Source organism: Patiria miniata, unplaced genomic scaffold, assembly GCF_015706575.1.
Source record: "Patiria miniata isolate m_02_andy unplaced genomic scaffold, ASM1570657v1 HiC_scaffold_14, whole genome shotgun sequence".
Taxonomy (NCBI): Eukaryota; Metazoa; Echinodermata; class Asteroidea; order Valvatida; family Asterinidae; genus Patiria; species Patiria miniata.
This window is the reverse complement of record NW_024037052.1, coordinates 7385376-7412168: the sequence shown is the minus strand read 5'-3', so window position 1 is coordinate 7412168 and position 26793 is coordinate 7385376. Positions and strand designations below refer to the sequence as shown.

General features: G+C 44.6%; 1 protein-coding gene across 1 annotated transcript in view; it reads right to left on the bottom strand.

Annotated features, from left to right (window-relative positions):
* Positions 1-26793, bottom strand: part of LOC119721731 — a 35883-nt gene that overhangs the window by 2879 nt on the left and 6211 nt on the right. The window contains exon 2 of the mRNA XM_038191698.1: positions 3363-3516. Coding sequence (XP_038047626.1) covers positions 3363-3516 — 154 coding nt within the window. The remainder of the gene's footprint in view (positions 1-3362; positions 3517-26793) is intronic.

The window sequence follows — 26793 nt, the reverse complement described above, 5'->3', positions numbered from 1 at the left end:
ACTTTGGCAGCTTGATAATGGCCACATGCTTCCCATCAATAGCTCCCAACGTGTGTTGAAAATTCCAACGGTCAGCAAACTGTTGGGCTTTTTCCATCCACTCAGCCTCGGTGGTTGGGCAGTGGATAACATGGTTGTGCTCGTCCATGATGGCCTGGCATACTTCTTGGATGGCAAGGGAAATGGTGTTGTCTGGTACCCTAAAGCAGGCCTTGCGCTAACTTTTTTTCCTGGCTAGCCCACTGGGCTAGTTAACTGGATATTTTACTAGCCCGTTTAGAGTTTTACTAGCCCGTATATAAAAAATAAGGAAACCCAAACATTTGTTATCAGCTTACCAGTGAAGAATTTGACATTTCGGAAAATAAAAGGCTGATGGTATAAATAAATAAAGAGGCATGTATGTCAGTTAAAAGTTATTTTTGTCATACGATTGATCATACGCTCTCTGTGCTCTGTCTTTCCCCTCATTTGGGTTACTTACGTTTGGCAAAAATCGCCACATTTTGCTTGCTTTTGGACCTCCGAATGTGCACGGTGAATGAGAATTTTTTTTTTCAATCAAAGAGGGCGCTGTTTGCAGGCGGCTTTGTGTAGACTTCGTATCAAACGCTTACAAGGACTCCTGCAACGCCCAGTACAGCTAGCTGTGGCCAGTCAAGGTTAGAAAACTTGATAAACGATGTGCACGAGAATAGTGTGAACGTGCGGTACCGCGCCGTACCGTGTGCTATGCTGTTCGTGGCATTCGCGGTCCAGTCGCTTATATCGCCCTATCGCGCGAGTATCACGTTTCGAAAACACAAATAAAAACATCCACAACGACTCAGTTTTTGCGATCGTGTATTTATTATCACCGAAAGCATTATATAGTTTGATCAAAATTTTAACAGGTAGGTTTAATACTGAATTTTTTCACTAGCAACCAAGGAACCAAGTTTAGGTAGCCCAGAGCATTTTTCGCTAGAATTTGTACGCTGGGCTAGTACTCTTTCGAGGCCTGTAAAGCCATGCATGAGTGTCTTGTACCTGTCCCCAGCGGCAAGGTACTTGATGGTGATAGCCACCTTGAGGCCTGCAGGTAGGGCAAGTGGGTAGTTGGTGTCCTTCTTCCTTATCTGAAGTTCTAGTCTCTGGACGACTTCATGGAACATTGCCGGTTCCATCCTCATCACGTTGGTGAAGGTCCGGGGGTCTTCTGCTTCGAGCTCCACCATAAGCTTTTTGTACCAGGCAGAGTCCTATCTGCGGGTAACCTAATCTCGCAACCACAGTCTGATGGGCCCCTCTTCCCGTCGTTCTTCTTCCTCCACTTGTCGCTGGGCCTCTGCCACTGCCACGTCCATCTCAGCATTCACCACCTCGAGACCCATAGCCACGGCTAGCAGCATCATGTCTTCCTCTTCTACAGCCATCCCAGAGTTGTAGATGAAGATGATTGTAGATATGTTCTCTCCTCAGCAGCAAGATGCAAAATGAGAGATGTCGGCGAAGATCAGGCTTTTTATAGCAAAAACATACACAACGGATGGACCTGAGGGCCCCCAAAAAACTGATTTTTAAACTTTTGCATCCACGGACAACTCGAAGTGGCCACGAAATGGCTTCACGTATTGGTGTAAGAGGGGTCTTAATGTCAGGAGCACAGCGGATGTTAGGGTGAAGTTGATCTTGTCGATCTTGAAGAGTGTCCCATTTGAGTTTATTCATCATTGCTGAGATGCTTGACTCCCTGCTGTAGACTATCCTTTCTGAATATCTGGTAAGACGATGGGAAAATTTCTCCATTAGTAATGGTGCTATTTAACCATGATTCGGTACCAGTAACTATATCTGGATCTTCAGTTTCAAGAAGTACGTGGAACCTGTCAAGTTTTGATCTCACACTTGGGCAATTTACATTGATAATCTTGAAGGATTTTGTCTTGGGTTTACATGTTTTCTTCTGTCTGACATTAACAGAACGAGGGTTGGGGCTAGGTCGATGGCCCACACCATGACCGTAGTCCACAGTATCAGAAATCTCCATACTGAAGTCACCACCATTACTACCTGCTAAGGCCTCAAACGAGTTTGACAGATCAAATTGTTCAGTACAGTCAAAAAGGACTGTTTGATATCGATCTTAACTTTTGTTATGAAATGGAGATAAGTTTAATTGCAAATTTAAGGGTCCGTTTTGGAGATGAGATTGATTTTGGCAGGATAAGATTAATTGTAAAGTTTTATGAAACACCCCCCTGCAGGGCTTTTTGAATTACTGCATCATAATGGTCGGTGAAAACATTTCTGAATAGAATGTGTCGTCGGCATACTGCACCAGGCTAGATGACAGATGAAGCTGTAAGTCATTAACAACATACAGCACAAATAGTTGCGGTACTCCTGAAGAAACTGGCAACCAAGCTGAATTGACTCCCTTGTACACAACTCATTGCTCGCGTTTTGTCACAAAAGAATCTATCCAGTCTAGAGCAGCATTGCTGATATTATAACACTGGTGAAGTTTCCTGATGAGGAGGTTGTGAGATATGGTGTCGAATGCGTGACTGAAGTACAACAAAATAAGGTCCATAGCTGGTACTCTTGCGTCCAGTGATCTGAGCCATTCTGAAGATGTCAATAAAGGTGCCGTTGTGTACTAATATACATGTACTAAAATGTGTGCATTAACCCTCCTATGCAAACATACATTCTATTTAAAGTTGTCCTTTCAGTTAAAATCAATAAAGTGACTGTTTTTAACAGTTAAGGATTGATTTGCTGTGACTGTTTATGTAACTTTATACAGCTATGCTTGACTGTATGTGATTGATAAGCTAGTTGTACATGTACCTACCACTTGCCTACTTTTGTCTGTTAACTGAATTTGACTAGTTACAGTGCTTGCTTAAAATACATATATGATCTGACTGTTGGTGACTAGCCTGTGTAAAAGGCATGGAATGGGAGATTGATTGTTTTTCTACCGTCTGTGACTGTTCGCACAGCAGGAGAAATAATATATGATCATGACAGTTTTAAATTTATGTAAATTAGGTACCCTTGCAAAAAAATCAGTGTCATCCCTTCTCAATATGATTTCTAAGGCCAAAAAAGTCAACATGCCAAATTCGGTGCATTGGACCAGCAGGGGATGATACAACCCATACATGTAAGCAGTTTGTTTGGACAGCCATTATATTTTGAACCTTGTGCTATTTTTCATTATTTGGGGATTTTTTTTCTGATTCATCATGAGGTGATATTTCTGTGCACTTACTAGGTATAAGTAATTGGTAAATTTGGCCTCCACACAGCCCATGTGTGTGTGTCTTGGTTTTGTTCCCAACTATACCTTATTCTTTTTAAAGATATCGAACCTGAGTAAGTTGCAGATGATTGCCTTTCATGTCCCTCTCCATCCTTAGTAAGTGGTTGGCTGTAACGTCTTCCAGGGAGTGGGACACCAGTGTTCTCTGACAGCGAGCGGTAGGTGTTGCTTTGCTGGTCCCGCCCAAATCGGAAATCAGAACTCTGAACAGGAAAACCATTAACAAAAAGTTATTAAAATTCTGCACAATCTTAGCAATGAAACTTAAAGCTAATCATGAATTAACAATAGAAGTAGCCACCGATAGGCCGCATCCACTTTACTTTGCTACGGCTGGATACAACACACACGTTTCTATACGAAATGGCTGCATCCACTTCTATAGACGTGTGGTAATTTCCAGCTGTAGCCAAGTAATTCCGATGCAGTGTTACACTGTGTTGAACCTACATTTATAACTGCAGTTAGAATTCAACTTCATCAGCCTTGAACACAGACTAGCCATTAGATAACTTATCTCACCATACCCGTGACCCGACCAAATTGACCTATCGCCGTTTGCAAGTTAGCCACGCCCCTTAGACAACCCTATGGATTTTTTGTACGCTAAGTTTTGTTCATCTCTGATGTTGCATGTTCCACGTCCATTTGTATATCATGTATTTGGACAATATTTCACAATCTCCGTCAGTGTGAGAGGTCTTGAGGCCGGCCTCAGCCTCAAGGCCGATTTTCATGGCCTCGGCCTTGGCCTCGGAGTGCATGGCCTCGGCCTTGGCCTCGGAGTGCAAGGCCTCGGCTTTGGCCTCGGAGCCTTCCGACGACGAATCGGTCGAGGCCGCCCACTTTGATGTGTTATTTCAATTAATTTTAATTTTTACCATATCAAACCTTGGAGAATCTGCCACAGTGGGTTCCGTGAAACTAAAGCAGATACGCACGAATGAACAAACTGGTTATGCGTTGCATTGAACGTACTCACGTATAATGTACGGGGACAACATCACATCTGAGGATCAGAACAGCAAATCACAGGGCACCTCGGTTATTTATGCTGAGTAAGATATGTAAAGCAGCCGCCGGGTCAGTATTACATTCTGCATACACAGTACAGTCCGTAGGCCAAAGGCTGTTGGATGTTCTACTCGGCATTAATAATCGAGGCGCCCTGTGTTTGCTGATCCTCGGATGTGATTTTGTCCCCACATAATTTATGATACGGCCATAGCGCAAGCGCGGCACGTGTGTACGTTAATGAACTGGGTAATTTTTTGTGTGTACACATTCGGAGTTGCACGAAAAATATCTCTTTTTATCTTGTTCGACTTGATTCTTTTCTCAATTTGCATGCATTGAGGATAAATCTACAGTCATAGGTGACTTTTGTTTTGTAATTTGAATGGACACTTCACTTGGCACTTCACATGCATTGAGAACTGCAAAATTATAATTCATCTTCATTAGCCTTGTAAAAACACTAGCAGACAGATCATTTTCACCCACACATATATACAATGAAAATTTACATATTAATGGCCTATGTACGGGGCACAGGGAAAAACGGAGAAACACTGGTTCGTATACTGGCTTGGAAAACTATACAACTAGAAATAAAAATGTGATTATAAAGTCACCCGAATGCAACTTTGTTTTAAAAAATTAAAATATGTTAATGTGGTCTTGGTCTGCACCAACTTCGATCAGATCAAAAACAAAGTTGCATTGTAATAAGAAAAAATAAAAATAAAACAAAAAAAATCATTAAAAATCAACTGATGATGTCATCATGACGTCATTTCAGATTTTGCATACTAGTGCTATTATCTACCTATCCACTAAGTTTCGTGACGATCGGACCTTCCCTTACTTGTGTTTTGAAAAATCGCATTATGACATCATATCACACGTTTCAAAATTGTGTGCATACATGTATATCTATTCCCTAACAACCATAATACAAACTACCGGGTAAAGATACTATGTCTATTTGCAACAGAACATAGGGCTTTTTCGCATTATGTTTAGTAACATTTGTCATTGTGGTATTGGTTGCACAATGTACTAAATTTGAAATCAATTCGATGAAAGTGTAAAATTTTGAAAGCGGAATAAAATTTGAAATATTAAAAAAATCGTAAAAAAACCCCAGATGATGTCATTGTGACGTCATTTCAGATTTTGCACACTCGTGACACTATCTACCTATCCACCAAATTTCATGACATCTACCTTTCCCTTATATGTGTTTTCAAAAATCGCATTTTCGATGACGTCATGATGACGTCACACATTTTTCAAAATTTTGTGTATAAACCTATTATCTACGAACCAAATGCAAAAAGAATTTTGAATTGAGCATGTTGCGTTCTTGAGATATGGCTTAAAGGTCAGAAATTCCATTATTCATATAAAATCGCACGATGACGTCAGAATGACGTCACCTCAATTTTTACCTGTAACACATCCCAGTCTATCTACATACTGAGTTTCAACCCAATCGGACATATACATTGTATTTCTGTAGATATAGGACATCAAAATATACACGTTTGAGATGATGTCACGTGACCCATGATGACGTAATCATGACGTCACGCTTCGGAATTTGAATGATGTACGACAAAGATAGCCTAAATGCCAAAAGTGGCGTGTACTAAAATCGTGTACAAAATCAATGGGATTTGCATGGAACAAAAAGAAAGAAAAACTAGAGATACTTTGTCTGTTTGCAACAGAACATAGGGCTTTTTTGCAGTTTTTGTTTTATATTTTGTATTAATGACGTCATGACACCTTTCTCACGATTTGCCAAACCTATTGTAAAAAAGAAATGAATTTAATGTGTTTTGTTTATTACTTAAAAGTTGGTATGGTTTCAAACTGAAATAACTAAAAGCAAAGGATGTGCTTGCTCCTAGCATGAAACAATAATTGTCAAAATAATGTTCACTTAAGGCAATAAACTAAAGGTGAAGGTGAAACTTAAGGTAAGTTAGGGTAAGGTCTGGTCACTTAAGGTAATAAACTTAAGGTAAGGTGAAACTTTGACACAACTCTAGTCACTTAAGGTAATGAACATGAGATAAACAGTTGCAGGCATACTTCAGTAAACATCTACTTCGCTGGCAATTTCAGTTCACTATTTGACTCTAACCAAATGATTTAAATAAAGATCTCTCACCGTACCTCTGTACACTTTACATACACAATGTAAAACTGTTTTACATGCAAAAGGTTCTCATGAAAATAAACACAACTCTGACTTAAGAGTCTTAAAATACAAAAAAGGGTTTCAGTAACTTTAAACTTTAAGTAACTTTAAACAACAGTTAGTCAAGCAACAACTTTAAATAAATCACGCCCTTAAGGTCATGAAAACAAAACTTAAGTTGTAGTTCTTAAGGTTCTTGATCAAGATGAAACTTAAGATGACTTTGCAGATACATAGCTACTGAAGAACAAAACCGGCAGTGAAGTTGACCTCGTGGTTCTCTCAGTGATTTCTTCGGAAACTTTCACACCGTTCTGGAACCTTGATGTGGTGTGCACCTCCTTGACACGCCGGACCTTTCCAGCCATCATTATCTCCAAGTCGGGGGTGCTGACAGGTACTGCACGCTGTGACCCACATTCATCTCCATGGATTTTGAACACTCTGGCTGAGGCTGGCTTGGGAGATGAGGTGTCCTGCGCAACACCAGTCGCAGGATAAGTGATGTGGTGCTTCTTCTCCTTACACTTCAGGGAACTTCCTTCAAGGACTCGCCCAAGGCTAATCTGCTGGGAAGGGGATACGGCTGCGGTATTACTCGGCTCACCATGAAGCACAACACGCACATCCTCCTCGTCCTGACTTCCACTCTCGGACTTCAGATCTTGAACCATGGACATCATTCCCTTCGGCTTTCCACCAGATCTGTGTTCCAAGGATTGCTTACGTCCTGTGCTTACGTCACTTCTGTAATTCTGATCATCTGAATCTTTGATTAACGATATCGCTGAGGTGGCCGCCGCTGGCGCAGTGGGTTCTTTCTCGCCCGCGTTCGGCTTTGCCCTGCCGGCGCAGGTGCTGTTTCAGTTCTAGCCGGTACTGAGGGTTGCACATGTCCCGCCTGTGCCTCCGGTGTCAAGTTCTCTTGAATTGACTCCTTACTTCCCATCAGCTCATCTGCTCCTGCTAACTCCTCTGTTTCAGGGAGATTGGCTTCCTCAAGTGACTCTACTTCAGGTGAGGCCTGTTTTTCCTGGTCACTACCTTGGCTCACTTCACTTATCTCTTGTAGCTGAGTTTCTGGAGAAACTTGATTTTCTTCCTCCTGACTACTTTTGGCCCAAGGCTTCAATGGTTTTCCCTCATAGGGCTTGAGGCGGTCGCTGGGGACAACCTTCATCTTTCCCCCACTCTTCTGTTGAATCCTATAAGTCGCGTCGGATAGTTTGCCCAGTATCAGGTATGGACCTTCCCACCTGCACATCAACTTTGGAGATACCCCTTTCTCTTTGGCTGGGTTAAACAACCAGCAGAACTTGCCCTTGACGAACTGTTCCTTGCAGACGTTCCTGTCGTAGTGGCGCTTCTGCCTCCTGGCACTCTTCGCAAGGCACTTACGGGCTCTGTCATGAGATCCCTGCATCCTCATCTGCATCTCTTGGGCATAGTCCAAGTCTTGCGTCTCCTCCTCTGCAGATGGTTCCTCAATTGTCAGATCGATTGGAAGGGAATCTTCCCTGCCAAGCATGACCATGTTGGGCGTTTCCCCCATTGATTCCTGTGGAGTACTACGGTACGCCGCTGTTGCAAAAGGCATTGCTAAAATGTTCACTAGTGTCCGATTGAAGGATCTTACAAACTTCGGCAAGTAAGTTCGCCTCAAAGTTCCTTCCCTGGTCGGTGTGCAACATTTTGGGAACTCCAAACCTGCACACGAACTCCTCGACAAATCGCACCGCAACAGTGACCGCCTTTTCATCAGTGATGGGATACGCTTCAAACCATTTACTGAAGTAATCACCGATCACAAGGATGTATCGGTTTCCACTGTTTGTTACAGGGAAGGGCCCACAAATATCCATAGCCACTCACTTGACAGGTACCCCGACTAAATGTTGCTGTAGAGATGACTTTCGCTTCTTGCTCGGCGACTTTCTCTTTGCACACAAGTTGCACTGCCTAATGAAGGACCTGACATCAGCACTCAGACCCGACCAATGGAACTTAAGGCGTACGTTAGCCATGGTCCTTTTTGTGCCCAGGTGACCGCTTGTCCTTCCTTCATGCATCTCCCGCAGTATCTCCTCCCGATACTCTTGTGGCACTAAAGTCTGCCAATGCACCTCCCGTCCATCGTGGGACTCCCACCGACGCTACAAGATCCCTTGTCGGACTGTCAATTGTTCCCATTGCAGCCAGTAATTCTTCACAGCCGTGGATTTTGGAGAAACTATCTCCCAGTCCGGGCGTGTGCCTGACTCTTCCTTAGCTTGAATAAGCCAGTTCATCTGTTTGTCCTCGAGCTGAGCCCTTCTCCAACCTTCCTTTGAGATTTGGGGTTGCACCCCCACCACGCTTAAGTCTGCTCGAAATTCCGCGTCTTGATCTGACGTGTCCATCACAACACTTCTTTCCATAGATTTCCTTCGTCTGCGTCACTGCTGATTTCGTCTCTTCCGCACTGTGAGCAGGGTCTGCTTGACAGGCTATCAGCATTCTGGTGTGACTTCTCGAAATCAAACTCTCCCATGATCTGCAGCCAACGCGCTGTTTGTCCCGTCGGGTCCTTGAAGTTTAGAAGCCACCTCAAGGCTCCATGTCCTGATTGTCATATATGTACTGTCTGAACTGCCTCAGAAAATTAACAACAGCAAGCAGTTCCCTGGGCATAATGCAATAGTTTTGTTCTGCTTTCTTCAGAACTCTGCTGGCGTAAGACACAACTCTCTCTTGGCCGTCCTTTACCTGAGACAGAACTCCTCCGATCCCTAAAGCGCTGGCGTCAGTATCCAAGATGAATTCCAACTTAGGATCAGGATACATCAAAATCGGTGCCCTAGTAAGTCGTCCCTTAAGTTCCTGAAACGACTCTTGGCACTCCTCTGTCCACTCAAATTGCCTTGATTTTTCAGTCAGACATGTGGCAGGCTGGTTGCTAATTCGCTGTGTATATCTGCATTCTTTTCAACCGATTATGCTAGTGCGCACGAACGCCCAGAGGTTTCTTTTTTTTGTAACTTTAAGAAACGTGTTAATGTCAGCAAGTCAAATTTATTTGAGTCAAGTCAAGTCACAAGTCATATTTTAAGTCAAGTCATTAGTCAAGTCTCAAGTCATTTTTCCCCAAGTCAAGTCAAGTCTCAAGTAAAAACAAATAGCGACTACAGTCTGTCTCGAGTCCGAGTCAGCGATTCGAGTCAACAACACTGCAATTAAATCTTTAGAGTCGTTAGTATAATATTTGTATGATATTTCTCATCCAAATCTTATATCTTGCAACACTACGAGGCTCCGCCATGCATGGAAAATATTCGCCATGAATAATAGGATCCAGAGAATTGAAGAAAAAACAACAAAAAAAAAACAACATCACATTCATAATGATTACATCAACTGAGCACGGAACTTGCGCCCATTAAAGTTACGTACCACCCTCCTAAGGTGTGCATAATGAATGCAGGAGAAAGCCCGTACGGTGTTGGGAATTCCAATTTCACTGTACACACGGTACATTGTAACTGCAGTTTGATGAATGTTTTAAGTCTAGGCACATTCAGCCTGACATATTTAAGGGTGCCGCAGGGCATGTCACAGTTCGCTTATTGCCACGAAACACAAGTTTAATGACAATTGAACAAGCCCTTGTGTATCAAAGAAATGTCATTTTTGAATCAGAAGAGTTCTTAATATGAGTAAATTTGTTCAAAACGGAAACAAAAAACGGTTAAAGTCATGCTTGAAAAATCGTTGAAAAAGATGAATTTTTGAATCAAATTAAATCTCATCAAAAATTGAATTATTGGTTTTTATCATGACTCTAGGTTAATTTCCCTCCATAACACGTGTTGGACTACGTTCAAACACGGATCCTTACACACAAGGATAAATGACTGTTCTGAGCTCCAGTACAAAAGCGGACTTGCCTTAATTGGTTGGACGTGTGATAAAGGGCATTAATATCCGTTGGCTTGTAATTGCAAATTTTTCAGGTGTGCCATTGTGCCGGGTTTTTCGCATGACATCGAAAACGGCAATATTCATAAAACTGTAAGCAAAACTACTCCTTTTGTAAGATGTAATTGTTAAAAAAATAAATACTTCAGGATATAACACGTGGTATTGCGCAGTGAAACCTCGATGCAAAAACAGTTCTTCACTTGCTCAGAATATTAAACTTAGTTGTTTTTGTAATGTATGCAGCTGCACATGAATTTTGTTCCACAGAGGGTATTAGCTAAAGGGAACGTATGAAATGGGAGGGAATAAAAACTAAAGAAAAAATGTGAAAGGATGAAACCAATGAAAGGCTCCAATTATCAAGGTTTGTGCGGAAACGGCCGAGGGGAGATGTGTTTTAAGTATCCAACTATTTTCCTTTTGCAAAGAGATTTACTTTGTATAATTTAAATTCATTGCCCTTGTAAAGAATATGTGATGCGATCAAGCTAAACGAGTCGTTTGTCCACCCCGGTCAAAAAAACGTTTTATTACCGATTTGAAAAGAGCACAATCACAGCATTACTGCTGTGAAAACCGCATGCTGATACCATCTTTAGTTAAAAAATTATGGAAGTCGGAACACCAAGAGATGTGATGAAGTGGCCCTGTTTTGGCCTGAATCTCCAAATGAAAATTCCTGACAAACGACTCATGTAGCTTGATCGCATCACATATCTTTATAAGAGACACATGAATAAGCACACAGAAAGAATATGTTTATCTGGAAAACATTTTATTTTAACCTGCGCTAGAAACAAGAAAAAATTTACTTCAAAATGAATTACTGGTGAACTGGAAGTTTGATATTATGCCCGAGTATAAAATATGTTAACATTAAATATTGAGAACTCCCCCCCCCCCCACAGTAGTGTGGTTGGGGTCTACGAGCGAATACTTACCTGTAGAGCGAATACTACATATGCATTGTTCCCTATGCCGGCAGGCAATTCGCTAAGAGTTTTACATACAATAGCGCCCTCACGTGTCCTACCCACGACGCCCTGTGACATGCGCACTACGTTAGCGTCCTCTTTTTCTCAAGCGTTACTTGCGTAAGCACTCAAGGAATCGAGTATAGTGGGGAAGGAGGGAGGGGTGCTCTACAGGTACCGGTAAGTATTCGCTCGTAGACCCCAACCACACTACTGTGGGGGGGGGGGGGGGGGGGTCTACATCACTCTACTTACCTGTAGAGCGAATACTACATATGCATAGACTCGCACCGAGTAAGGCGGTGGGTATACGCAAATTACCGTATGTCTACAGGGGTGTAGGACATGAGGCGTGTCCAAAGGCAACAACACCAAACCAAAAACCTACACCCCAGACGCTCTAGGTTTCACCTCGTCAGGGGAACCCAAAGAGCTCGTGCGCAAAAAGTCAGGGGGGTGTAACCATTATGGGAATGAACACATGATAGGTACACCTAAGTAAACTTAATGCCCATACAAATATATATATGTATATTTATATGCTCGCCCGTTAGTGCTTCCGTGAGGCTCGACTGGACGCTAGCAGCACTTCTCTTCCAGCCTTGCCATCTGCCTGGAGGACATCCTTCAGGTAGCATTCGGAGAACGTGTTAGGGTTCTTCCAGCAGGCTGCCTTGACGATGTCACCTAGGGGGACACCCTTAAAAAAGGCCCACGAGGTGGACACTCCCCTGACCTCATGCGCTCGAATGGGTCCCTGGGTCGCTGGCCAGCCGCCCGGTACGGACCGGATGGCTGTCACGATCCAGCGAGTGATTGTATCGCGGGACGCCGGCCCATGGGGCGGGGTCGTCGTGATGAACGATTTTTCGTGTCCCGTACGAAGTGACTTCGTACGGTTGACATACCACTTAAGTGCTCGAACTGGGCACCAAAGTTTGTCGTTTGTCTCGTTCGAAAAAGACTTGATGTCTGGGACAAAGATGTCTGGGGGCATAAAGGTCTCTGACTGGTTCTTTGCGAGAAAACCGGCCATAGGGATCAGGCGGACACCCCCCGGTTCCCACCGGATGTGTCCTGTCTGTATCGATAACGAGTGTAGTTCGCTACGTCGTCGGGACGTAGCAACAGCCAATAGAAAAGCTACTTTGATGGAGAGCTGTAACAAAGTTGAGCAATTCATTGGTTCAAAGGGAGCCTTCGCCAGTGTAGATAATACACCGAAGAGGTCCCAAGATGGGATTAATGTGCGTACTGGGGGACGAGTATTAAACATCCCCTTGATCAGTTGGCTAATTGCAGGGTTGCCGGAAACGGAGGAACCGTCCGAAAATCCCTGATGGATTGCGGCAACGGCCGATCGATAATTTTTTACCGTGGCCGTCGTGAGCCCACTGTTAAAAAGGTATAGGAGGAAATCCCCCACTTCCCCTACAGAAGTATTGGGGGATGAATGGATTGCCGTCTACACCATTTAAAGAAATGGCGTAGTCGGCTATCGTACACCTTTCTGGTTGTTGCAGCTCGTCGCGAAAGGCCTGCTGAGCAGAGGGATCGCGTGACAATACCCAGCACGTCAGGTGAAGATCCCCCGGAGCCTGGTGATTGATTCCCGAGCTGGGCTGATAAAGGAGATCGGCCCTCCTCGGTAGAATTACCGGGCGGTGAACCAAGAGTCGGACGAGCCGGGGAAACCACGGCTGGCGGGGCCAGAACGGGGCTATGAGGAGAATTCGGCAATCCTCCTGCTCGATCTTGGTCAGCACTCGAGAAACGAGGGAGATGGGTGGGAAAGCATAGGCCAGTAGGCCGTCCCACCGCACCGACAGTGCATCGGTCTGCCACGCGTTGGGATCTGGGCCCCTCGCGCAGTAGAGCGGTAGCTGATTGTTCATTCGCGACGCGAATAGGTCCACATGCGGCCGGTCGATTAGTCTGACTGAGCCACCTGTGGGAGCAGTGACCACTCTGTCGGGGCGATCCAGCCTCTGGAGAGAGCGTCGGCTGTGACGTTCTCTTCCCCCAGGATGTGGACTGCCGACAGGGCTATCCCGTGATGTATGCACCAGAGGGTGAGATCCCACGTTAGTGCACACAGATGGCCTGACCGAGTGCCACCCTGGTGATTGATGTATGCCACCACTGTGGCGTTGTCGCATCGTACCAGGACTGCTTGCCCTCTGACGTCCGACTGGAAATGTTTTAGTGCGTTGGTGACTGCCAGCATTTCCAGGACGTTGATGTGGGATGACTGATGTGCGGGGCCCCATACGCCCGCGACCTGTCGCGGGTGGAGGGTAGCCCCCCAGCCGTACCCTGACGCGTCGGTTGTGATAAGTACCGACGGGCGGGGCAGAAAACGCGGCCCTGCGTTATATTGGCCTCGACTAGCCACCAACGAAGGTGGGGGACTAGCCAAGACGTAGTGGGCACCGGATGGTCGATCGGGTGCCAGCGGGGTCTGTAGAAAGACAGCAGGTGAAGTTGAATTGGCCTCATCCTCAGCCTGCAAAAATCCACTAAGTCCACCAGACTGGCCATAAGGCCCAACAGCCTGAGCCAGGCTCGGGCCGGAGCCACTACCGTCGGGAGGAAGAGGGACACGCACTGCCGAAGGTTCAGCAGGCGGTCCTCCGATGGACGGGACAGTCCCCTGCGAAGATCGAGGGATGCACCTAGAAAGGTGGGAACCTGAGAGGGGACTGGATGGGATTTCTTGGTGTTGATGAGAAATCCCAGGTCGGAAGCAAGTTGCCACGTTAGTTGGAGCGTCGCTTCCGTCTCCCCTCGAGAAGGGCCCACTACTAGCCAATCGTCAAGATACATGAATATCATGACCCCTCGACGCCGCAGTGCCGCCCCGATCGTCTTCACGATCCGGGTGAACACCCGCGGAGAAGTGGATAGCCCGAACGGGAGCACCACTAATTCGTACAGTGTATTTTTGTATTGGAAACGTAGGAATTTGCGATGTTCCGGCCTGATCGGTACGTGAAAGTACGCGTCTTTCAAGTCTATACTGGCCGCCCACGCTGGTGTTATGATCGATGCAAGAATGGTCCGTAACGTTTCCATGTGGAAACGTTTCGGACGTATGAACTTGTTGAGGGGTTTTAAGTTCAGTATTGGACGCCACACGCCGGTCTCCTTCTTGGGGGCCAAGAAGAAGGTTGACATGAAACCTGCCCGGGTCCCCCCTTGGGGGACAACACAAACTGCTCTCTTTAGAAGGAGGGCGTCGATCTCCTCCTCGAGGGAGCGGCGTTTTGCTGTGTCGGGCGGTACGGGCGTTGTCCGAATAAGCATGTCCGACGGGGGGGTCCTCGTAAACTCGAGCGCGTAACCGCTGCTGATTGTTTCGAGGACCCACCAGTCGGAAGTCACCTGCACCCAGGACCCCACGAACTCCTGAAGGCGGCCTCCCACGGGTCCAGCGGTGGGAGGCCGCCCGGAGACGCATAAGTCACTTGCGCCACGCCCCGGTGTACCGGGGAGTGGGCGCACGGAAACCGCGTCCCGACTGGGGACGCTGTTGTCCGGTATGTGGTTGTGAATAGCGCGGGCCGACCGCCTTATCGGCGCGCCCACGAAATCCACCACGGGCCGCTCTGACCGGGGGGCGGCGCCGGGGAATGACAAAAGATGGCTGTTTCTTTGTCTTTTCCGCGGTTTTCGGCTCGGCCGGTTTCTTGAGATTTATTTTCTCCGTGGCCTTGAGGCGCTTTGCCTCGGCCTCCATGGCCTCCTGGAACTTACCAGAAAATAAGTCCGGGCCTGAGAGCGGGAGATCGTCGAGACGCTTTCGTGCTCCCGGTGAAGGGAGGAAAAGCGCATCTAGCACATTGGTGCGGCGTGACGATGTTGCTAAGGTCGACACTCTAGCAAACTGGTCGAGAGTGGAGCACAGGCCGCGATCGAGGCAATGGAGAGCAGCCACCATCATGTCGGCTGGTATCACCGAATCTTCTTCATATCCCAGTGCCAGGTACTCTGACAGGAGAAGAAGAAAGGACGTCGCACGCATACCCATGCGTGCCGCCGAGTCCATTCTGCGGGTGACATCCTCCAGCTTTCCACGGGTCTTGTCTGTAAAAGGAACCTTGGATGAAGCTGTCCCTCGGTCAGCAGCGAGTTTGTCAATGGCCGAGTCCGGCAGGACTGGAGTTGAGAAATATTTCTCAAAATCCCCTGGGGGGAAATGATAATATGAGTCTACGCGTTTAGCGTAGGCACTCCATGTCTTTGCGTGCATTATACCGTCGATGTGGTCAACGCACACGCGGTCCAAGGGCATTGTGGGAAAAGCCCGGACCGGTTCTGCCGTCGGTCCCGATCTCTTCTTGAACGACTGACGCTCAGGAGGAGGAGGTTCGGTACTTGCAGGAAGATTCAGAACTCTGATCATATCCCGTTGGACCAAGCGGAGTTCGGTCTCAGCCACCGATAGGCGTTGCATAGTGCGGGTCAGTTCGCTCTCGTCCGCCGAATTGTCAGAGTCCGGGGGGCGAGTTGTCACCGGGGAATGGGAACCAGGCCCCGGGGGCGAAGCAGCGCCGTCACGGTGTCCCGGTATCGAGCCCCGCTCAGAGTCTAGTGACACCGATGGGTGTAAACTAATACCGGGCGGGGACGCCGGTGCACGGCCCTCCGTGCACGGCATTGTCCGCTGGTCTGTAGTCACCCCACCACGGCCGTGATGACTGGCGTGTGGGGGCTGTAATTCTGGAGGGGACTCCGGCGCACGGCTAACCGTGTGCGGTATGTCCCTTTGGCCCGGAGTCGGCCAACTGTGACCGTAATCTCCCTGTCGGCCTGACAATGAGGCCGCGAGGGAGTGAAAGGCCTCCAAAAAATCATCGCGTGAGATCGGGTCGCCACCCTTGTGGCGTTTCCCACGGTGTGATCGGCCGGATGACTCTCTAGAACTCGTCGAAGAACGGCGGGAACGGCGGCTCTTTTTTGATTTTTTCTTCTTTGAAGAACGAGTAGTTGCCAAGGATTGCGGGGACACGGGGATGCCCGAACAACGAATAAAATCCGATGTAGAGGCACGGCCCTCCGATCGTAGCGTTAAATCTCTGGGGGAATCCCAGGGATTCGGCTCTACGCTATCAATAGCCCGGGCGGCCGACAGCGCCCCCACGCCGGTAACATAGGCGGGTGCTGTACGGTCGATCAACCGGCCATATAACAGCCCATCCCCAGGCATCGTGGTAATCACGGGGCTGGGTGGGCCTGGGTGCACTGAGCCATGGAGGAGTACTGCCTCCGGCTGCGTGTGCCCCGTAGACGGGCCAGGGACAGGCACGGTGCGCCCCGTAGCGGGGCCACCTTTTGCCGTACGTCCCTTTTTTGGGTACTGCCCCGGCGTCAGACAATTTCCTTGTCTTGCCGGTGCGTTTCCCCTTCAGTTGGGCGGACCCGTGAATATTGACCGAAGACGGTGGGGTTGTACGGCCCCCCGCTTGGTCAACGGGTCCGTCAGCTCCGACAGCTGGCAGTGGCTGAAGGGGCCGACTAGGGGACTGCTGCCGCGGTGACGTACCATCACCGGTGCAGTCCCCCGAGAACTCAGGCTTGTCTGGTGGGATGTACGTCCCTCCATTATCGACACACCCAGTCCTCCCCAACTTCCTAGATTTACTCATTTCTTACTTCACTTTCACTCAAATCCTTCACTAGAACAACTCTACAATAAATACTTTCTCTTTATTTCTTCGAAATAGCTTTCTCCAAGCAAAAGAGGTACCAATAAAATAGTGAAATTCAGGTCGATTGAAATTCCACGTTATACCTCGCCTGCGGCTAAGAGAAAAAGAGGACGCTAACGTAGTGCGCATGTCACAGGGCGTCGTGGGTAGGACACGTGAGGGCGCTATTGTATGTAAAACTCTTAGCGAATTGCCTGCCGGCATAGGGAACAATGCATATGTAGTATTCGCTCTACAGGTAAGTAGAGTGATGTAGAATGAGTAATTTAATATTGAATTCTACAAAAATGTTAATGAAAATGCCAAAAGAAATAATAGCAGTTTGTTTTGTAATAAAAAAAAACTCACCAAACTGGTCACCGAAGTGATCTGCCAGGAATAATTAGAACAGTTAAAGCATCCAACACAGGATCACTGTCCACGTACAAACCCCTCTGCAAACTATCACCATGCATGGCCGTACCGTGTGCGTTCATGCGTGGACCGTCTCCCACTTTGGCTCCCTCAATAACAATACGGGCTCCTGGTAAATGAACCAGGGGTATTTAGCCCGTCCACCTAATGACTCTAAAGACTTAATTGTGTTCTTAGAACTAATGTGTTCGTTGGATAAGGGCGCTGTCTATGCTGCTGCCACTGTAAGGATTGCTCCAGAAAACACAGTATTTTGCTGCTTTAGAGTTTCCTGCTTCAACAGATCCTCAGTATTATGATAAGTCTCATGAGAGACCTTCGATTGACATCAGTTGATTGACTCCGGGGATCGCCAAAACTCTGATCTTGATGATATGATGTTGGGCATAATTCTTCTAACTGTAAGTCTTGTATATCCTTGGATTACCGACAACCTTGGTATCAAGGACGCCCATCGCATTGATAACCAAATAGCCACTACAATGGATACAACAAAGGGTGACATAACCTTGATTGATCCTGCTATGGGCGACTGCGCTATGCTTCCACCAAGTGACGTCCTGCACATGCCCCGGCAGTATACCAAATCAGAGATGATCATAATACGTCAAAGACTGAACTATCCCACTTCTGTGATTCCTACAGATATATATCGAACCCTTAAAGACCTAGGACTTTTTCGATGTAGAAGTCGAAGAGGTGGACGGCATATACATGCAAAACAGAGACTCTCCCAAAACAACAGCACGAGTACAATGGCACCTGTTACACTCGTTGACAATGGCAATTTGCATGTAGCTCATTGGAACACTCACTCCGTTTGCAACAAAACTTTGCTAATATATGACTATGTTGTATCCAATAACATTGATATACTGCTCCTGACAGAAACCTGGCTCTGTCATGATGACCAAGTTGTCATCAATGAAATTACCCCACCTGGCTATACATTTTTCAATGTTCCACGCCCTGCATGCTGACAGACATGGTGGAATTGCAATATTATTCAAAACCCAACTTACCATTCGACTTGTTCCAGTACCACTCAATGTAAGCACCTTTGAATATTCAGTCATTGCAGATGTCAAACGGCGCATTCACTACGCGATTATTTACAGACCACCTCCATCTGCGAAGAACGGACTGAAAACATCTACATTTTTGACTGAATTCGATGATTTCCTTGATGCTGTCAACAGTCTGACAGGGAAATTAATCATTCTAGGCGACTTCAATATCCACTTCGACTGTCCTGAGAAACCTGATACATCCCATATTAACTCTGAGCTCGCTGCTTCAGGACTGCTACAGCATGTTTCTGAACCAACACACACCCATGGGCACACCTTAGACTGGATCATCACTAGAAGTGATGAGGACGGCCTACTTGTCACCCACACTGTCGACATGAATGGCATCTCAGATCATGGTGTCATCTCTTGCTGGCTCCGTCTCGAAACTCCAGCACCGTCAATAGTGACGTCATCACAACGCAAATTTCACGATGTTGACCACGAATCCTTGGCCTATGATTTGTCCATCCAGCTTCGAGATGTGCACTTTGATGGCAACGACATCGACAAACTTGTCCATGGCTTCAACGCATCTCTCATGCACGTTCTGGACAAGCATGCACCACGGAAAGCCACAAATAAGTCCAAATGCCCTAAGCCCAAATGGTATAACAGCTCTGTGCTTGAGGGAAAACGCGCACGTCAGAGAGCGGAGCGCAAGTGGAGAAAGACCAAATCCATTGCTGACCGTGCTGCATACGATGCCACAAAGCAAGCCTTAAATGACATTTTGACTGAAGCTAAATCGCAGTTCTTCAGAAACTCACTGGTCAACGCTAATCCAAAACAGGCTTTCCTGGTTATTAACGAGTTGACGGCTGCACCTCGACATACACCGCATCTCTGAGAAAGATCTTGGTGAACTCATAAGTCAGACTGCCACAAAGTCCTGCCAGTTAGATCCCATCCCAACCTGGCTTCTCAAACAGCACATCAAAATCCTACTTCCAACACTGACTGAAATCGTGAACGCATCCCTCTCATCCGGGAATTTTCCTGAGGCACTTCGTGTCAGTATGATCATGCCGATCTTAAAGAAGCCTTCTCTTGATAAAGATGAACTTCGGAACTACCGGCCAGTAGCTAAGCTCATCGAAAAGGTCATCTGCCTGCAACTCAAGCAACATATCAACACTCATGCCCTTGCCGATCCCCTTCAGTCTGCCTACAAAGCTGGCCACAGCACAGAGACTGCATTGCTTTGTGTTCAAAATGACATTTTGAAAACTCTTGATAATAATAATGCTATGTTCTTAGTAATGCTTGATTTGTCTGCTGCATTTGACACTCTTGATCATGGCATTATGCTGCGTCGCCTCCAAAACAGGTTTGGCATAACACATACTGCTCTCAAGTGGTGTGCCTCCTACCGGTATTTCAAAAATAGAAGGAGTTATGTCACCATTGCAGGGGTCGACTCAGATGAGAGCCATATCCATTTTGGCGTCCCTCAAGGGTCAGTCCTTGGCCCACTCGCTTTCACCATGTACCTGAGTCCTCTTGGTGATGTCCTTCACCGACATGATGTGAAATACCACATATATGCAGACGACATCCAGATTTATCTCGATTTCAATCCGTCCAAACCGAACGACGCAGCTTGTGCCCTTTTCAGATTGTCAAATTGCATCACCGATGTGCAGAATTGGATGATAACAAACAAACTCAAGTTAAATGAGGATAAAACTGAATTTTTCATTGCCACATCTTCTCATCATCACCAGAAACACTTAACCAACATAACTCTGCAGATAGGTAACACAGCAATCAAACTATCTCAGACAGTCCGAAACTTGGGTGTGTTTTCGACAGTTCCATGACAATGAGCACACACATAGCAAACATATGCAAATCTATCAACTACCACAACAGGAACATATCCAAGATTCGTAAATACATGTACATAGACACAAACACATGCCACGCCGCTGTCCGAGCACTTGTACTATCCCGACTCGATTATTGCAACTCTCTTCTCAATGGTATTCATCAGTATGAGGTTGATTGACTCCAACGGCTTCAAAACAATGCTGCTCGTATCACATTATCCAGGGGTTTCCTTAACTTTTTCCTTTACTGGCCGGCCGGGCCAGTAAACCAGAGTTTTCACTGGCCCGCAACCTTTTTCACTAGCCCACATGTTTTATAATAGTAACTTTCAATCAAATCACCATAAGCATTTTTGATAACATTTTTGATAATAAACTATGCAATATGAATACAATCGGCAATTATCTTAATCATGTACATAATATTGCATGTAGTTCCTTTTTAAGTGATGTCAATGTTTCTTTAATCGTCCATGCTTTAACATAGAGCAAGGCTTTAATTAACAGGAATCAAATAGGGGGAGAAGTTATAATCAAAATTTATGCAGTGTGCTTCGTTCCGAACTTAAGGCTTTAGGTGTTCTATTTCCGACATGTTTTGATAAAACACGAACTAAAAAAGCGTTATCTTGAGGAACAAGAAAACATTGCACACAGTCGTGGTATTAATGGGAGTTTACCAAGTTAGTAACTGAACTGTTTTAACTTGTTTGAAAATGAGTGAGAAGGCCAGTATTTTCAAAAAAACATCTCTCGCGCGCGCCATGCATTTCTAGCGAAGAATGGTGCAATCAGCGTGCCTAGCCAAGAAGCGCTGCGGGCGGGCGACCCACGAACTTACGCTGGTCACGTCAATCCATAACGTTTTCCGGAGCACGGTCCACTTTACATTCACTAGTCTTTACATTCAAAATAGGCCCCTCGAATCTCATATTGTCCTCATCTTTTCGGTACATTCGTTTGATAGTGTTCAAGAAATCATCCCAAGAATCCGTTCGGGCACAAGTTTTGGCAGTGAAACTGTCATGAAAGTTTTCTCCTCACCACGTTGTATGATACGAATACGATGTTAACGTACGTACGTACGTCCGTACCGTGTGGACTGACTGCAGACGAAGTAAATCACGTGCGCTGCATGTGTGCACAATGTGTAATGGCAAATACACGTTGATTCACCTCATGTTCGTCGTTGGGATTTAATGCACAGTGCACTGCGAATATACATGGAGTGATACGAATTCGAACTACCGATGTTTTTATTTCGGTCGGCGTGGCAAAAGTATTCATGTGTTGTATCACCCTTAACTTTTCATTTTGATTGATTGAAAAATACTGTAGGGAAAACTTCGTTATTTTTTTTTTTTTTTAACAGTTTTCTGACTCGCCCGTCGGACTACTGAGAGGAGGGTTTTGACTCGCCCGCCGCTGTTTTCACTCGCATTTGGCGAGCGGGCGACCGCTAAGGAAAATCCCTGCATTATCTCAACCCAAATACACACATGCCTCTCCACTCCTTCAACAATTACATTGGTTACCAGTTAGACAACGCATCAACTTCAAAACAGCAGTTTTCATGCACAAAGCACTTCCTAACACAATGCCGCAGTACATAATGGGATCACTCAACCTTAATGCACCCAGCCGTAGTGGCCTCCGCTCCAGTAACAACCTCAGAGTTCCACGCACATTCAAAAAAGCAGGGGACAGGGCCTTCTCAGTGTCTGGTCCCCGATGCTGGAATTCCTTGTCACACAACATCCGCAACATCAGTTCTCTTGACAACTTTAAGGGCAGACTGAAAACTGATGTTTTCTCCACATAATCTGTAACTTGTCTTCTGGAGTTGTCCTTAGTCGCGCATTGTTACTTGCGAAAATGCGCGCTATAAATAGTGTTATTATTATTATTATTATTGACCTGATTTTAAAATTGAAGTGAGCAAGCACACAATTTTAGAGAAAACTACAGAAAGACAATTATGCAGAGACTTTACCGAGTAAATAATGGTCATATATAAAGCCATGCCCAAACCTAAATCTGTCAAAATTTAGGCAATATATAACTGGCGTCACTTTCTTAATTACCGAAACAGCCATATGTTTGGACACAAACATATGTAAATCTTGTTTTTTGCTTTTTCGCAAAATTGCAAAAAAAATTTGTTTTTGTTCTGATTTTTGGCTTTTTTTGCAATTTGTGAAAAAGCCTTTGTTTTTGTTCTGATTTAAAAAAAAAATTTGGGAGGGGGTTTCTCCTTTTTGTTCCACAAAATCCTATAGACTTTGTACACGATTTTAGTACACGCCACTTTTGGCACTGAACTTTGTCACACATCATGTGTGACGTCATGATTACGTCATCAGGGGTCACGTTACGTCATCACAAACGTGCATATTTTGAAGTCTTATATCTACAGAACTGTAAGTCCGATTTGAGTTGAAACTTGGTATGTGGGTAAACCGGGATGTGTTATCGGTAAAAATGAGGTGACGTCATGATGACGTCATCATGAGATTTTATATGAATATTTGAATTTTTGGACCTTTTAGCCATATCTCAAGAACGCAACATGCAAAATTCAAAATTCTTTTTGTATTTGGTTTGTTAGATAAAGTGTACGACGTCATCATGATGTCATTATGACGTCATCAAAAATGCAATTTTTCAAAACACATATAACGAAAGGTCCGATCGTCAGGAAACTTGGTGGGTAGGTAGATAATGGTACTAGTATGCAAAGTCCGAAGTGACATCACGATGACATCATAAGGCCAAACAAAAAAAATGGTGTGTTTACTGTAACGGCCTGAAAAAAATCCAGGTAGGTAGGTAGGTAGGGAAATAATTTTATTTTGTAAATTTTTTTTTTTATTTCAGTTCTGCATGCCCATGCATGTTCTTTCGCAAAAAAATTGTATAAAACCACTATTCAAGCATTGAAGATATTCAATCGATACATTTCAATCCAAATTAATTTGTATCGTCGTCCAGGGTTCTCCCCAGGATTTTTTCAAACATGTGGGGGAAGATTTGCTGTGATTCAACAACCCGAAAATGTTTGAACTTTAGAAGCTCTCTGGTGCATTTTAGAGCAAATTTAGGGGTCTTTATCTTAAGATTTGTCCTTGAAATTCAGAGGAGATCTTGTAGGTCACTAATATTTTTGTAATTAAAGAAAAAAAATCAAAATTGTTAACTTAAAAAAAAATTAACATTTCACAACCTGTGTTTCACTGCTTCCTAACTAGAAAAGTATGAATTACATTTACATGTAAGTTTCAAATTAAGAAATTAAGGTGGAGAAAAAAACAACTTTTGCTTCTGATTACATGCCTTTCAAAATAGCGTCAGCTGGTCGGAAAATTATTTCCCCAATTGTTTTGGGGTGCTGATTAATGGAGCATCATTCGTACTAATCATAGAGCAAGGAATCATGTTTATTTTGTGCCAAGATTATTTTCATTTGCGCCTCGAAAATGATCAAGACTGGCTATCAAAAGTGATTAAAACATGCCTCACCTAATTACAAATATATTTGAGGTCGGTGATTCCACTTTATACTTAACATACATCACGGCCGCTCGCACCGCCAACATTCCGCCTGGCTGGCCGAACATTGCGCCGTGCTCACGGCCCACGTGGCCGAAAATCTTGCACTACTGCAGAAACACGCTACGATGTTTCGCCACAAGTTCGAGCTTTGCAATCTTGTCATTTTAATGGAAAACACATACACAGAAAGTACAGATCACGTTCTGTGAATTAATTCGCAGCAATTCTCTTTCTCCAGCGATGTTTGTTTGGTAATATTTTTACGATCCAACTTCGGCCCACTACATCATCATGCTGTATGATACGAAGTATGGACCGGAGCTGAGAGGCAGTAGTCACTGGTTCCGGTCCTTCATCATAGCATTGATTCCGTTAGCTGGCGAGGGGAACCAGTGTACCATGCTGTATGTTAGCTGGGTGCTGCAGTCGACAGAACACGTCATCGTGTGCATTTTGATCACACATGCATCGGATTTTGGTCAAGATTTTGCATGTCAAGATGAAATAATGGCGTATGTAACGATCAAATTGTGCATTTTTTTGTCGGCAGATCGGGCCGGCCGCAATTCCAGTGTATCGGGCCGATACGCAGTACGCACGTTTGTACGTGGGGAGAACCATGCCGTCCGTCGGCCAGCCAGGTGTACTGGTTCACCCCGATGTGTTTGTGCAAAAATAATCGTACTTCGTAGTTTGAGAATTCAAGTTTTGTGATCGTCGCAATCATGGTCAGATTCAAGTGTGGAAAATGGTTTTTGTTCGTGGCAAATAATTAAAAGTACTTGAAATGTTTGAAATTTGTCAATTATCAACCTTCAAAATGGCAATAAAAAGTTTGAGGTCGGCAATTTGGCCGAAAAAATTCCAGGTCGGTCGGGTTACCGTAAACACACCATTTTTTTTGTTTGGCCTAAGTTATTTTTTTTATGATTTTTTTAAATTTTTTTATTTTATTCTGCTTCCAAAATTGCACACTTCCTTTCATCCGAATGATTTCAAACTTGGTACAATGAAAAAATATTACTTATACATAAGCTTAATGCGAAAAAGCCTTATGTTCTGTTGGCAACAGACATAGAACCTCTAGTTTTTTCTTCTTTATGACCTTTTTGGGTCCACCCCAAATCCCATATACTCTGTACAAGTTTTTGGTACGAGGCACTTTTGACCTAAAACAAAGTCCTATTCCAATGAAACTTATCTCAGGTAAAGATCCTATAGTGAAGTTGTGTCTTGAAGAGTGACGTCATGATTATGTCATCATGGGTCACGTCATGTCATCTACAGAACTGTAAGTCTGATTGGGTTGAAACTCGGTAGCACATGTATGTAGACCGGGATGTGTTTAAAGGTAAAAATTGAGGTGACGTTATGATGACGTAATAGTGCGATTTTATATGAATTTTTAAATCATTGAACCTTTAAGCCATATCTCACGAATGCAACATACAAAATTTAAAATTCCTTTTGTATGTGGTTTGTTAGGTAATAGGTACATGCACACATTTTTTAAAAATGTGTGACGTCACGATGACATCATCAAAAATGCGATTTTTCAAAACACATATGAGGAAAGGTTCGATCATCATGAAACTTGGTGGATAGGTAGATAATGTCACAAGAATGCAAAATCTGAAATGTCGTCACCATGACGTCATCCGTTGATTTTTTATGATTGTTTAAATATTTAAAATTTCATTACGCTTACAAAATTGTGCACTTTTTGTCATGGGATTGATGTCAAACTTGGTGCACATCAGGACCACAATGAAAACATGAGCAATGACAAGTGTTGCTACAATCACGTCATTGCGGGACATGTGACGTCATGTTTAATCCCATAGACTTTGCACATGTTTATTTCAACCGCGGCATTTTGTACCATAAACAAACTCGTATTATAATGAAACCCAACCTATGTGAAGACCCCGTGAGTTTGTGTCCAGAAGAGTGACGTCATGATGATGTCATCATGAGTCACCTAACGTCATCATAAATGTGCAAACTTTAAGACCCTACACCTACATAACTGAAAGTCCGATTGGGTTGAAACTTGGTATGTATGCAAAATTTATTTTGCTTTAGGTTTGTTAGGCAATAGGTATATGCACACAATTTTTAAAAATGTGTGACGTCAAGATGACGTCATCAAAAATGTGATTTTTCAAAACACACATAAGGGGAAGTCCGATTCATTTGAAACTTGGTGGGTAGGTAGGTACTGTTACTTTCTTTATGATTTTTTTTTCAAATTAAAACTTTTATTCTGCTTTCAAAAAATGACACTTCCATCCTTCTGTTTGACTTCAAACTTGGTGATAACCAAGACTACAATGAAAAGAGTGCATTGACAAGTGTTGTTAATGTGACGTTATCGTGGGGCATGTGACGTCATCACGAAAGTACATTTTTCAAGTCTCGTATTGAGAAAACTGTCGGTCCAATTGGGTCAATATTCAGTATAGGAACCTAGTCTTACACGTGTTGTAGAGGCAAACTGAGAGTCATGATAAACACCATCAATGTAACTTTTACATCAGATTTAAATTCAAACAAAGTCCGCATATATAACCATTCGATGTCGATCTTTCTGATGAACACTGCTGCTTGTACAAAGCAAGCAGCACCCTCTTGTGGCAGAAAAAAAATGTTTGCCTTTTCGGTCAGAAATCTGTATTTTCTTTGTTTCTTTTCATTTTTGAACAAGGGATTTGTGAAATAATGGAAACATCATCAACATGTATCAGACCTGAACATAA